General features: G+C 44.5%; 1 protein-coding gene across 3 annotated transcripts in view; it reads right to left on the bottom strand.

Moving 5' to 3' along the window:
* CHPT1 (choline phosphotransferase 1) overlaps positions 1–13,376 on the bottom strand; it is a 25,127-nt gene extending 11,751 nt beyond the window's left edge. For all 3 annotated transcript variants that reach the window (XM_063320522.1, XM_063320541.1, XM_063320530.1), the window contains exons 1-3: positions 13,073–13,376; positions 3,485–3,632; positions 2,038–2,179 (exon numbers count right to left, since the gene is read on the bottom strand). In XM_063320522.1, coding sequence (XP_063176592.1) covers positions 2,038–2,179; positions 3,485–3,632; positions 13,073–13,315 — 533 coding nt within the window. In that variant the 5' untranslated portion in view covers positions 13,316–13,376. The remainder of the gene's footprint in view (positions 1–2,037; positions 2,180–3,484; positions 3,633–13,072) is intronic.

Raw genomic sequence — 13,376 nt, 5'->3', positions numbered from 1 at the left:
GTCTGCACTCTGTACTATGAAAACCGACATTTCTAATCCGTACCACGTTTGCTGTTGCTGGTGGCAGGAGGAGGCTGGAACTTGAAGTTGAGTGATTATATGTGCCAAAGTTCAGTACTTCATTTTACAGAGGCTCAAGACTGTTGGTTGCAACACAGCGCAAACCGGAGTCCAAAGATTTCAGTCGGACACTGTGCAGTATTGTACACAACCTGACAGTAGTGGCACACTACCCAGCTGCTCTGATCCTTCCTGGCCACCAGCCGTAGGACTCTCTCATCTGTCATTTGACTTCTCAAATCAAGCGCTGCTAATTCGGGAACAGCATCAGTGAAAGCTTCTGTCCATGTTATTAAGTATTATCATATTTAGAGCAATATACTAATGCCTTCATTTAGACTCTCACCTCTGTGCTTAAGAGAAATAAAATTGCGAGCCTTGAAAAAACTCTGACCTGTTTTGACGAAACAGAAGTAAGTTATATTGGAGAACAGTTGTGTCTATTTAACTTCAAAAGGTAAGCATGGAACACCAGGCCATCCCAAACTGCTTGTACTACGCGCTATCACTATATTTACATAGAAGCCATTAAGTTTTTAATGAAGAAATTTTTACGGGGTATAGGAGTCTCGGTGCCTTCCTGATGTAAGGAAATCATTCACACATTTTAGGCAGGAATGAAAGGCACAGAAAAGCAATCACATACGCGGAATGCCAGAGCTCATGGCACAGTCCATCTCCCTTCCGTGTAGTCCACTGTCATGTGCGGAAATTATCGTATTTCAGCCATCGCTCTAAAGCATCTGTTTTTGTTTACAGCACAAGATGTTAAAAAAGGAGGATGGATAGGCAGGTAGAAGAGCTATAGTTTGTGTGGTAAAATGCATTATCAGCGAATAAAAAAAAGAGCTCTTGGCATTACCACAGAGACAGCTTTCTTTTGATACAGACACGGAACAGTATGCAAAGATAGCTGATCACTGGCCTGTGTGCCCAGCGTGCTCAGATTTGCTAGGGTGCTTCTTGCAGGTCAGAGCTACTTAGGACTACAAACAAGTGACTTAGCAAGTGGTGAGGATTAGCAGAAGGACAGCCTTCATCTAGCACGTATTTCCAGTTTTGCTGCTGCAGAAGTCTCTGATCTTTCCCTCTTTTCAGAAATCCTTACCAAAGTGCAGCTTGTTGTTTAAAAACAGCAAAAGGCCGTGGCCAGGCACCACCACAGCTGCCAGAGGGTGCAGCAATCCCCACACCCCACACTATTAAGGAATTAAATTGAAATTGTTATCTTCTACATGAATGTCATGACTCTTCCTCCTACACTGCAGTGAGAACAGATGAAATTTCTACTGAGTCATGAACAGCATCACAGCAATCTCTACAACTGTGACCTAACACAAAACCTAAAGGACATCAAAGCCAGCACGAACCAGATTAAAAGTAAAGCCCCCAAAATAAACTTGGGGTAATTCTGCAAGCTCTGTGGAACTCCTTGCCAAAGGATGCAATGGTTGCAGAGAGTTTGTTTGAAGGAAGACTGAAGATGTCTACGGAAGGGAACCCCATTAGCAGGGGAGTTTCTCTAAAAACGCTTGTGGTTCAGAGTCCCCTGGGCTGAAACTGTTCTGTGGCTGGGAGGTTACAAAGGGAGGTACTGTGGTACTCTAGATGCTCGTGCTGTGTCCCTACTCCTACACAGAACACTTGTTTACATGGCAGGCAAGACCTCTCCGGTCTGAGCCTGCATGGTGCTTGTATGGGTTCCGAGAACAAATCCACAAACTAAAGAGCCAAATGCATGCAAAGAAAGCATACACAGCTAAAATCAGCTGCTAAAAGAACAAGTCCTCTACTCGGGATTATGCAGAGTTTTAAAGTTCTTGCCAGCTAAAACACAAGCCTGCTAGGGTGGAAGGGAGATGAGGAAGGTGGCGAGTGGAAGAGAGAGCAGGGAAAAAAAATCAAGAAGAAACGGAAATCAAGTAGCTAGCAGTCTCAGACATTAAGCCATATGTACTTCTAAAGATACCTACTTACTTTCCAAACCTTAGTATGCCTGATACATATGTCTGCCAGTGAGCAGAATAGAACATGAACAGTCCCACAAAACAACAGAAAAACAACCAGTCAGGATTTGTTCCTAGTCGGATTGCTATGCAGGATCCAAGGACAACAAAAACTGAAAAGCAGAAACGAACATATTAGTCATACACCCTCTTTGCTTGCAGTTAAGAGAAATAAAATAAAAAAATAAATCACAAGGCATTTTACATCCCTGTAACAAAGTAACGGTGTGACTGATAACTTGACTGAGCAGCTAATCTCTGGGACAGTCCTGGCAGGAGACACCAAAACACAGGACTCCTTTTCTTCCCAGTGGGGGCCCCGCCTCCCAGCCTACAGTTGCCATTGTCATCTCCTGTTCTTTGTTATCACTGACAGCTTCAACCTGAAGGGCCCAGCTCAGAGAGACTGGTAGTTGCACTTCTCTGGGAAGTGAGGCATAAAGAACGTACCGATTCCCAGGGCAAACATTTCGGCCGTTAACCTTTTATAGAAGTACAGGCGTTGCCACCAAGGGCAGCTAGGTTATAGAAGGTACAACTGAGCAAGGTTTACTTTTTAAGGACTGCAAATCAAATGCTTTTTAAACTCATTCTTCTAAGGAATGTAAATTATCCTTTCTCCTAAGTGGCAAGCTGCATGCCCTATTACCAAACTGATATTTTGGCACCTCACTCCTAATGGTTTTAAAGTGAAAGAGGGGAGATTTAGATTAGATATTAGGAAGAAATTCTTTACTGTGAAGGTGGTGAGGCACTGGCACAGGCTGCCCAGAGAAGCTGTGGATGCCCCATCCCTGGAGGTGTTCAAGGCCAGGCTGGATGGGGCTTCGAGCAGCCTGGTCTAGTGGGAGGTGTCCCTGCCCAGGGCAGGGGGGTTGGAACTAGATGATCTTTAAGGTCCCTTCCAACCCGAACTGTTCAATGATTCTATGATTCTGAAGTGGAATCCTTAGTTTCACAGGCCAGCATCAGTCATTTAGGTCCTTAAAATCCTTTAATAGGCATCACCTGTACCCTACTGGAAAGCACAAGCTATGTGTAGTAAAGAATCTCTCAGCATTCTCTTACGGAATTCGTTGCTCACCATCTAGCTCGTTCAAAGAACACTGTACATGAAGATGCACAGTAAGTAAGAGCAGAACGTGCATTATCCAACATCTGCCAAAGGTAATTCTGAAATATCCTCCCTTACACTGGCCAGGGATGCAAAGGTCAGGGGCAGCCTTGGCCGCAGTGACCAGGAGATGGTGACGTTATCCTAAAAGGAGGGGACATGCTGACCCTGCTCTGAGCAGGCAGTTGGACTAGAGGATCTCCAGAGTTCCTTTTCAACTTCAACAACTCTGTGATTAATCAGCTCCTCTTGAAAACAGGTACCTATTTTAAAACTAGGATGGGTAACAGTAGGTTAAGGCTACCTGTGGAAATAGAGTCGCAACCATGATCAAAGAGTTCTCCTAGAGGAGAACTACTGTTTGTTCTTCTGGCTTGCTTCCCATCAATGGCATCCAGAGACTGGTAGATAAAAAGTCCTAATGCACCCAGGATGTATGCCCAAAAAGGTGCCTGAAAGAGAGTCACATAAAAGGTCACTAGGCAGTTCCCAATTTCTTAGCTGATAATCCATTTAATTAAAGGTGAAATATTGTTCAGCACAGAACTATACTACATTGTGCTATTTTTTACTTAGTTAATGGACAAACCAAATTCCTTGCGCTAGTCTCTACATGAATTGTGGTAACTACTATAATGAACTACTCCAGATACAGCAGTGAAATACAGGCCCTTCTATTTATTTAAAAATAACCCCAACTTTTAACTTTAGCTTCTTTTCTGCATCAACTGACTTATTTTTCCACTGTAAACCCACAGTATTTCTATAATTATTTGTATCCTTTGTGATGAAAAGTGTTATGAAAATAAAATTAATCTTTTTTAAAGAAAGTAGTAGCAAGACATTAAAGTTCTGAGCAGTTTATGTGATAGACACTTAGATGATTTGCTCAGATTTACAACATATAGATATAAAACACCATTACATTTTACTAAATAAAGACTTCAGCTTTTAGGAAAAGAGATTTTTTGCAACATACAAAAATTGACTACATAGGTACGTAGGACGAGGGTTTTAAAAATTAAGTCATTCATTAAATATGAAAGAGCAACTATCTACTTAATATAGACTATCAGAGTTTCAAAACAAGCTGTGAATCAGTTACATCAACACTAGTCTCAGATTCAAAGGAACTGTCCTACAGTAGTACCTTTCAAAAACACTATTTTCATACACATAATATGTCTTCGTTTGTCTAGGAATTAGTTTTTACTAAATATTATTTATAACACCTTCTGTACAAAGCACAGGTAACATTTTTGCCTCAAGTAATTTCCAGCGGTATCCTTAACATTTAGAAGCACGGCTCACGAAAAGGGAGTCAAGGTAGGCATAAAAGCTGGAAACGCAACTTGCAGGTTAAATAAGTGAATGGCCACAGGCAGGCAGAGAGCTGGATCCCTGCCCACTCCCAGGTAAAGAACTGTGGCTCTACACCCCTGCAGTTCCTCTCCTGCAGCGCAAATACGAAATACATGTAATCGCGTTGGTCTAAGGCCAGTAAAGGCTATTTAATAGATTTAGACAACCTGAGCGAGCTGAGATTTGTCCACACTCACATAAACCCAGCGTCACTGCTAAGGAAAAAGGAAAAATGACAGTTGCCAAATCAGTTCACAGCCAGGGACAGGAGAAGGCAGCAATAAGAATGCAGATGAGGTGAGCTGCTCCTCCAGACATCCCGTTTTCTCATCATCGTTATACTCACTGATTTGAGTTAGAAAAGAAGTTATGCCTCCAGTCAGACTGATCACAAAACACATCTTTCCCAAGAACCAGCATGCTCAAGCGAGGTTCAATTCTGAACGGCTTTTCTGCTGTTACTTAGGACTTCCTCATGGCTGATACACAATGTTATGGCTTAGTTCTGTGCTTTTAATATGGAAACAATATTGTCAGCAAATTTATGTTTTTCCAGCTACCCAGTATTTGGATCATTTCATTACTAAAACATTCGACCATTTAAACTCAAATGCTTGGCTGCTTCGCTCAGCTTTGAAGCAAGTGACAGTCAAAGAATTAGGGGCTCCAGCTATAGGCGAGAACCCTGGATTTCTATTTACATAGAAATCCAGAAAACTTCGAAAATTCTTAAAAATTGGCACGGCAGCCTTTCCCCTTAATTCAAGGAAACTAAGAAAAACTGTCATCACAGATCATGTTGGAAGCCTTGAGCAGGTGAAAGAGGATGAGTAGATATTCTTATTCCAATAGGCATTTAACATGCTGATATCTGATAACCCCCCCAAAGATCACACTATAGAAATCCAGGTCAAGTGATGACAGCAATACATGTTTGATGCCTACCAGTGGAATTAGTCGAGTTATTTAGGTTTCTTTTCCCTTGCTAGTCCAGTTAAACAAAGGAATTGTGTGTTGGGGATTGGGGTTAAACCAGGGAGTGAGTTCTTAGCCATCATTTGAAGAAATTTCTCTCCTCTGATGAAGGGGGAAGGACAGAGCCTGTGGACACCAGGAGGAGCCTACTGCCACCCTGCGTTCGCAGATCACCAGAAGCCAGCTGGAGGAACAGAGAGCTCAAGGGCCTCTCCTGGTGCAATCACACTTGGTCAGATGTTCTGCAGGGAGGCAGCGGCTACCCGTCGGCCCCAGTTCTTGCTCTCCATCTTTTCAAAACAGTGGGCTGCCAGCCATTGCTCAGGTATTTCAGGACATAAAAGCACAGTGAGGACCCTGGTGAAGCAAAGATCATTTCACTTGTGATATAATCCACATACTAAAGCTACCACAATACCCATACTAGTTTATCTGGATAACTTTGTTGTATGGAGAGTAACAGATATTCTCAAACAAGGCAAATCCTGACACAGACCTATGAATGAAGCATTATGAGCAGAAAGGCGGGGAGAAACCACTGGTTTCACTGGAGTCCTTTGAAGTAGTATTTTAAAGACATTTCCAATTTTATCATCGATATTACTGTGAAGTGCCACAAAGGTCATGTGCAACGTATTACGAGTTGTCCTTACTGTGACATACTTCTACTAGTTATGAAAAGATAGCTTGAGATCTATTGAAACTTGTCACGTTAATCCCCGGATTTTGGCAAGTAAACTGGGCCGCACTGGGCAATTCCATCCAGGACACCACTGTTTTTTTTGGCTGCATTAGGCTCCCCTCCTTTTGCAACCAACTACCTATAACTGAAATAGATTTTAGTTTGCTTTAAAATCATCAGATTCTCCATATCACAGACAAAAGTATCCAGCACTAGATATGTTAGCCAAATTCCTTACCTGCTCTGCGTTCACCCCCTCCCGTGTGGGGTACATCACCAATTAAGTCAAATGCCAGAGCGTGATCAGTTTCTTATTTAAATGGATCATTTCCCCACTGAAACATCAGCGAGGAACAGAAACCTGTTATAGCACTTTATTTTTTTTATCATTAGCCATAATGGTATATGCCATGTGCTTGGTACTATCACAATCTTTTGAGATGCGAACTCCATGAAATATAGTCTCAATTCTAACCAAACCAGAAGGCTTGCACGCTGGTTACTGTAGTTTATGAAAGTGGCCACAATCCACAGAACATGATGCAAGAATTCTTATTCAAGGTAACAACACCTACTTTTACCTTATCTCAAAACAAGCGTAACACATTAAATGTAAAAATAACCAAATAAACCCACTTCAACTCAAACTTCTCGTATTAGGTCTTTTCGACAAAGCAATGGCTTTTGTCGACTTGCAAGTTATAGTACAGGTATAACCATTAAGACTGCTGATCCACGTCCGTTTCATTAGCTCCTGCTGGGATAAATCAATGCAACGGTCCCCTCAGATTCCAAAACTAAAATGCTCTGCTCCTTGATGATCTGGAAAGAGGGGGAGAGTTTTCATCCTCTTCCCAGCAAGGATCATCTGCATCCATTAACACCTGTAGCGGATGCATCTGTATCCCCGCAGTTGTGGAGAAGGGAAGAAGATCCTAGTAGGAACAGGGGAACAGGTGTCTGAGAGAGCTTAGAAACACAATCTGGAGCATTTCATCCTTAGGCTGTCAGTTCAAATTTAACCCAAAGTGGTAATAACCAGAGGTCCCTTGTGAGCAACTATGCATTTAGCAGATTAAATGAATGCTCTAATGTTTTCATCAGTAAAATACCGTTTTCCAAATCACCAAAGGTAAACAGAAGTTTCTGAAGTTCCCAATAACCACGGATTCTCTCTCTGCTATCTGCCCTCTCAATACGGCTACAGCTGCCATCTCCTCCGCCTTCTCACATGCCTGGCTCTCCATTGAGGGATGTCCCCTGCCGGCTTCCCACGCCGGACCCAAGTAGTTTGCAAATTAGAGAAGTGGGAGCATTTGAGAATGCTGACATGGCTGACAGACTCAGCAGAAAGGTCAGGAAGCTCCCAATAATCATCAGCTTTTCACTGATGAGGTGTTTATTATATCTGCCCAAAGTTATATCCCGTCCAAGCAAATGTATTATTTGGCCAGAGCTAGATGCTATTCTCATGGAACTAGAAAAGAACACAAACCCAAGCGGGGGAAAAAAAAGAAGGCTTCTCCGCTTCAATTAGAAAGGATGTCTGAAAGATGATACAGCCCCAGAATCTTGTCGCACACAGATTTGGTACAGCAGGTCTGGCCATCTACTGAACCAGAGGGTGTCAAAACAAAACAATGTGCATACAGCGTTTGACAGGTATGTGTGGCATGACTCTCCTTCAGGAAAAAGTGTAGGCTGAACAGCAGTCCTCGTTCTTCTGCTCCTGTGATTCCACACCACAGAAGAGCAAGGACAGCTGCAGAAGACTAGATGTGGTAAGAAGATCCTTTACTGCCTATTTCAAGCAAAGCTTTCAAGCCCAGGGAGTTCAACAGCCCAAGCTTATGCAACATTTAAAGATTCACCCCCCTGTAATTTCTCATCACATTTAGTCATAATCTCGCTTCCTCAATCCAACACCATGGCAACTGATTTCACCCTATTTTACACAGCCCCTCTTTGGAACAGATCCAGAATAGAGAAAGACATTTTTACTGGACTTCCTCCCTCTTCCCCAAAAAGGTGGGTCATTTCTCTCACTTCTGTTTCGGACCAAGCAGTATGTACAACTGTCCTAACAGCAGGAGAAGAGAAGGGGCTGTTTAAACCTGTATTAAAGCAGGGGGAGAGGGCAGGGAGGAAATAATTAAAAAAAATAAAATAATTGTACTATAGCCCAACAGCATTTCATGCACACCAGGGACTCCCTGCGTTCCTTCAGCATCCTCCTCTCCCCAACAAGCTCCCTCTGAAAGAACTCCCATCCTTCTATGTTGGCGTTTCTGAACCTTTACTGTCTTCCTTTATGCCAAATACCTCTTTCTCCCATCCACTACTGAGTGCTCCATTCTTCACTTGTGAGAATGGGCCGGATTCCCCGCTGCATTCAGTGCTTCGCAATTCTCCTTTACCAGGTCAGGGGCTTAGTGCTTCTTCCTTCACACCCCCAGTTCATACCAGCTGTTCCAGTTCCCCTCTTTTCTAATTCTTTATTCTCCCTCCCACAAAGCTCAGTTGTGCCCTTGCTATTTACGCAATTCCATGCCTGTCAATGTCTTCCCTTCATTTCTCCCTCTGACAAGAAAAAACTCAAGATGATGCCTCTTTCAGTTCAAAAGGTGGGGTTTGAGAAGTTTGTTGGGTTTTTGTAGTTATTGTTTTTTAAAGGGAGCTTTAAAAAGAGAGATTGAGACAAGTAGAGACAGCACCTCACCAATGTTCCTTTCCCTCCAAGCAGTTAATAGTAGAGCTAGCTGGAGCCACCTAGACCCTCCCCAGCTTTTTGGTCTTCCTAGAAGCATGGCTTTCTAAATAGCGTGTTTCAACAAGGTATATCACCTTTTTATAAATGCACTACACCATCTTTTAAGCAATTCTACAGAGCTAGCCATCGCAAGCCTCCCTTCCCTCCCTAGCTTTCTGCATGAGAACCCTTGAGCCCCTGCCCCCTTTCGCCATCACTGCCCAAACTAAAAATCCATAATCCATGCTTTTCTCTTCCTGCATTCCTCTACTCCCAGTAACCTGCAGGAAACTATAGACAACAGAAACAAAGGCCTTAAAAAACCCCAAATAAATGAGATATGATTGAACCTAAGAAGCAGAGTGCACGCAGGACAAGTCTTTATCATTGGATGAAATCCACTCTGATCAGTTTAGGCAGCTCTTTGCTTAGATTCTGCTATAGCTGCTACAAGACTATTTTTTTTAATAGATATAAATTCAATGCAACGTAATGATTACTGTTAACATAAACTTCTGTCCTGAAACTCTAGCTTCCCACGGTATTTTAGAGACCTGTTGCTAAGCTCGAAGGATTACCAAAGTCAGGCCCCTCCACGAGCAACCATGAAAGCAGCAGGATCAGAGTAGTCTTTCTTCTTTTTAATAAGATAGAGAATTACATTTAGCCAGTTTTCTTCCTAGTGTTGATGCAAGGAAAAAATTAACATGTCAGTGTTCCCCAGAATGGGAAGGGGTGACAAGAGATTCATGTGCAAAACCTAATGAAGTAACTGTAGGTCCTTCAGAGCAGTCAGCTTGCAGAAGAGCTAAACAGTTCACTGTCCAACGGTGGGGATAAAATGGAAATCCTCACTCAAGAAGTGCTCCTTTTACACTTTAATGCAGCAAATACGCACCCTTCATACTTAAAGTCAGCAGAACTTTTAATTCCTAAATATTTTGAATTAGTGGGGAAAAAAGGAAAAAAAAAACAACCAAAAAAACCACACAGAGAGAAAAGGAAAACAACCCCAGCCTGCAGTCACAACAAAGAAAATATTTCAAACCTCCACGGAATATGAAATGTGCAGGTAGTGTCCTTCCCACCACCACACCTGGTGTAGCAGTCCCGCCTATTATTTCTATAGATTACTGTCCTAAATTACAGAAGTAGGAAACCAGACAAACACTACAAATATCTACACACATGGATTTTAATTACGACAGTGCTTAAGAGTTGCCATCTGCTAATAGCTTAGCTGCAAATAAGGCGGCTTATGTCGAAATGTGCATTTACAGGAGAACAGGGATATAACCCATGTCCTTACTAGACAAGAAGACATTACTGAAGCAGACAATATTTTATAAAGCCAAAACATATTGTGCTAGTCAGTAACAAACTGTCTTTTAGTGGCTACTGATGCTGATGAAGATAAAAAGAATATTGTATAAGGAAGTAACAACTACACAGTAAGAGAACAAGGGAGCATTGTATGATTTCAGACATGATTGCATTGTGCGTGGGGGGAGGGGGGGGAAGTAGTATTACGTGGTGGAATTCACTGCAATAGGGCATAATGGAAGCTGAAAGTACAAACAGGTTCAAAACAAATAATTCAAAAGGCAAAATCATGAGGTGGAAGGTGGGGAAATAGATCCATCAGTTGCTGTTCTAGCAAGAAACAGGAGTAGAATCCCTTGCTGAGAAACCCCTAAAGCACGGTGTTTTGGCAGCTGGAAGGGTATGTCGGGGAAAGATCTCTTTCCCAAGCATCTGCTGGCAGCTACTCTCCAAGGGATTTCAGCTACCAGTCTTACTTGTTTTGGATGGTTTGTACAAACATCAAGACTTCAATGTTTCCAACAAAGGACTAATAGAAATGGCACACTTAAGACTGGTTAGCGGAAAAAACCCACAACCACACAAACCAACTCTTAAAAAAAACCAACCAACCAAACAAACAAAAAAAACCCAAAAAACCAACACCTAAAACCAAACCCTGCTTGTTATTTTAACTGAGTCTTCTATCCAGTGCTGCTACACTTCCACCAAGAGAATATAACAAGTTCTTCTTAGTCCATCGGGTAATCAAGACTTGTTCATGAATGGAAGAGGTGGCCTGGCAGTATAGAGAGGTGGTGTTGAAATGCCCTATGCTACTAGTTCAGCCTGCGATTCAATCACCTTTAACATCATTTCCAGTTCCACCTTCCCCCCAGCCCTTCCAGCCTACACATACAAGTCAAAAGTACAAAGTAGATATTACAACAGTACACATCACACCTATTAGTGTTGCAACAGTTTTAGCTTTTTAAAAAAGCCATCCAGAACCACGACATCTTAGGTGGAAGACAAGATAAGTCATTAAAGAAGCGGAAGAGAGATAACGATGCCCTAAGTGATGCAGCAAGAGAAAAGTGAGGGCTTTTCTCACAGCACAAAACCCAATAGGGTAAAGAGTCTGGCTTTAAACTACATATTTTTAAAGGATATACTGCTATCTGAAAAAGGAAGTTTAATCCTAACTGCAGGTTCTTATAAAATTCAGCTGCTACAATTAAAAAAACCAGTAAAGTTCCTAAAACTCAACCTAAGATTTCCTGGAAGGAATAATTCCCTGGATGTCTGCAACACAACCTTTTTCTTTTTGTACAAGGGTCCTCAAGGGAAAAATAACTTAAAATTTACTTTCTGTTGTTTTTGGTGTTTTTTTTCTGAATAGCAAACAGAAAAAGCAAAGAGAAAAATCCAGGCACATAGCTGGCCCAGGACTGATATCTACATCACAAAACTAAGCTAAAGGTAGCAGTTCCACATGCATTTTAATTCTGAAAGTGCCACTAGAAGACAATCTGCGGTTTCCAACCACTCACTCTCATCTCTATGCCTGCAACACCACACACTGCCTCTACCTGGTGATGCAAATCAGGGAAGCGATCAGGGTTAGACCAAAGCAAAGTTGATTTTGATCTAGATCAGCTTCCTGATACATCTGCCACAAACACCTCTGCTAACACAAAGGGCAAAGCAACTACAGAAAAAGAAGGTTGCTTCCATCTACAAGAACACTCACCAAAGTATATCTAAGTTATTAAAAAAACCCAACAAACAGCCACCGCTGCCATTAGGATTTTAACCCATCAGAATGCAAGAAAAACAGAAGATATTTTACCCCTTCAAGATATTTTACCTACACAAAGCAATTTCCCCCTGCTATGTCCCACCCTGACTACCATGAAGACTCTACATTGGGAAACTCGTAACGGGCTGGGAAGCTCCAACAGAGCTCCTCAAGTTGCCAGAGAAACTGTAGGCAAGCCAGTTTCAGCGACAGCAGCGTCGGCCCCGCGTTAACAAGCCTGTTTTCCCTCCAGAAGCTACAGCAATTAAGCGCTTCCCACGTGAGGAGGGGAAGCATTTGAGCTGCTGTCAGCTAACAGCGTCTGCCACACGACCGAGCCTCAGCTCTCAACTACGCGATGCCGAAGTGTCCTCAGCCGTGCCTTGGGCCAGCTCTGCCCTGCGCCCGGGCACAACCCGCACCCTCCCTCTGGGCCGGCGGCTGTTTCTGCCTCCACGTCCCCTCTGTTACAGCCGTCCTCTGGAGCAGGGAGGGAGCTTACGTCTCCTTCCCAGCAAGCCGCCTGAGCAGGGGCGCCGGCAGGGGACATAAGATGGTCCCTGAAGGAGGCTGGGGTCCCACACGCCAGGGCGAGCCTGGCTACAGCTTTGCTCCATCTGGTGTGGGCCAAGGAGCCGCTCAGAGCCCCATCCCCACGGGGAGCGCTGCCCCGCGAAGGGCCGGGGAGGCGAGAGGAGCCCACCGAGACTATTCCCCATTTCACGCCGGCCCCGCAGCATTTCAGCGTTACAACCTTAACGCCGGCCGGACCCCTGCTACCCCGAAGCCTGGCCCCCGCACCACCGCTCCCCTCGTTTCTCGGGCAAACCCGCCGCCCTCCCTTATCCCTCCCGCCCACGGGAAGGGCCACCCGCGGTGGGGCCGCGAGTGACAGGGCACCACACGCTGCGGCGGGCACGGGAGGGGGGGACCCAGCGTTCCGGCGACTGTGGGCCGCCGGGCCGAGGCGAGGAGAACGGGCTCTAAGGGCGAGGCGGCGGCGGGCCGTGGCGGGCGGTACCTGCTCGGTGGCGCTGGGGCAGTAGGCGATGAGCGGCAGCGCCGTCAGGCAGTTCAGCAGGAGGCCGCCCAGGGTGATGGCGTTGGGGGCCAGCCCCAGCGGGACCTGCTCCACCAGCCAGGCCCAGTAGGGCTGCAGCCACGGCTCCAGCAGCGAGCGCCCAGCCGCGCTGTAGCGGTGCTGCTCCAGGCGCTTCAGCTGCGCCGGGCTGAGGGGCGCGGGCAGAGCCCAGGGCACGGCCATACCGCCGTCGCCACCGCCGCGGGGGCCGTCGCTCACCGGACGGGACCGGGGTCAGGCCGCC

The sequence above is a fragment of the Chroicocephalus ridibundus genome, chromosome 1, assembly GCF_963924245.1.
Source record: "Chroicocephalus ridibundus chromosome 1, bChrRid1.1, whole genome shotgun sequence".
In the NCBI taxonomy this organism is placed as follows: domain Eukaryota; kingdom Metazoa; phylum Chordata; class Aves; order Charadriiformes; family Laridae; genus Chroicocephalus; species Chroicocephalus ridibundus.
The sequence above is the reverse complement of the archived record's forward strand: the minus strand, read 5'-3'. Positions and strand labels throughout refer to the sequence as shown.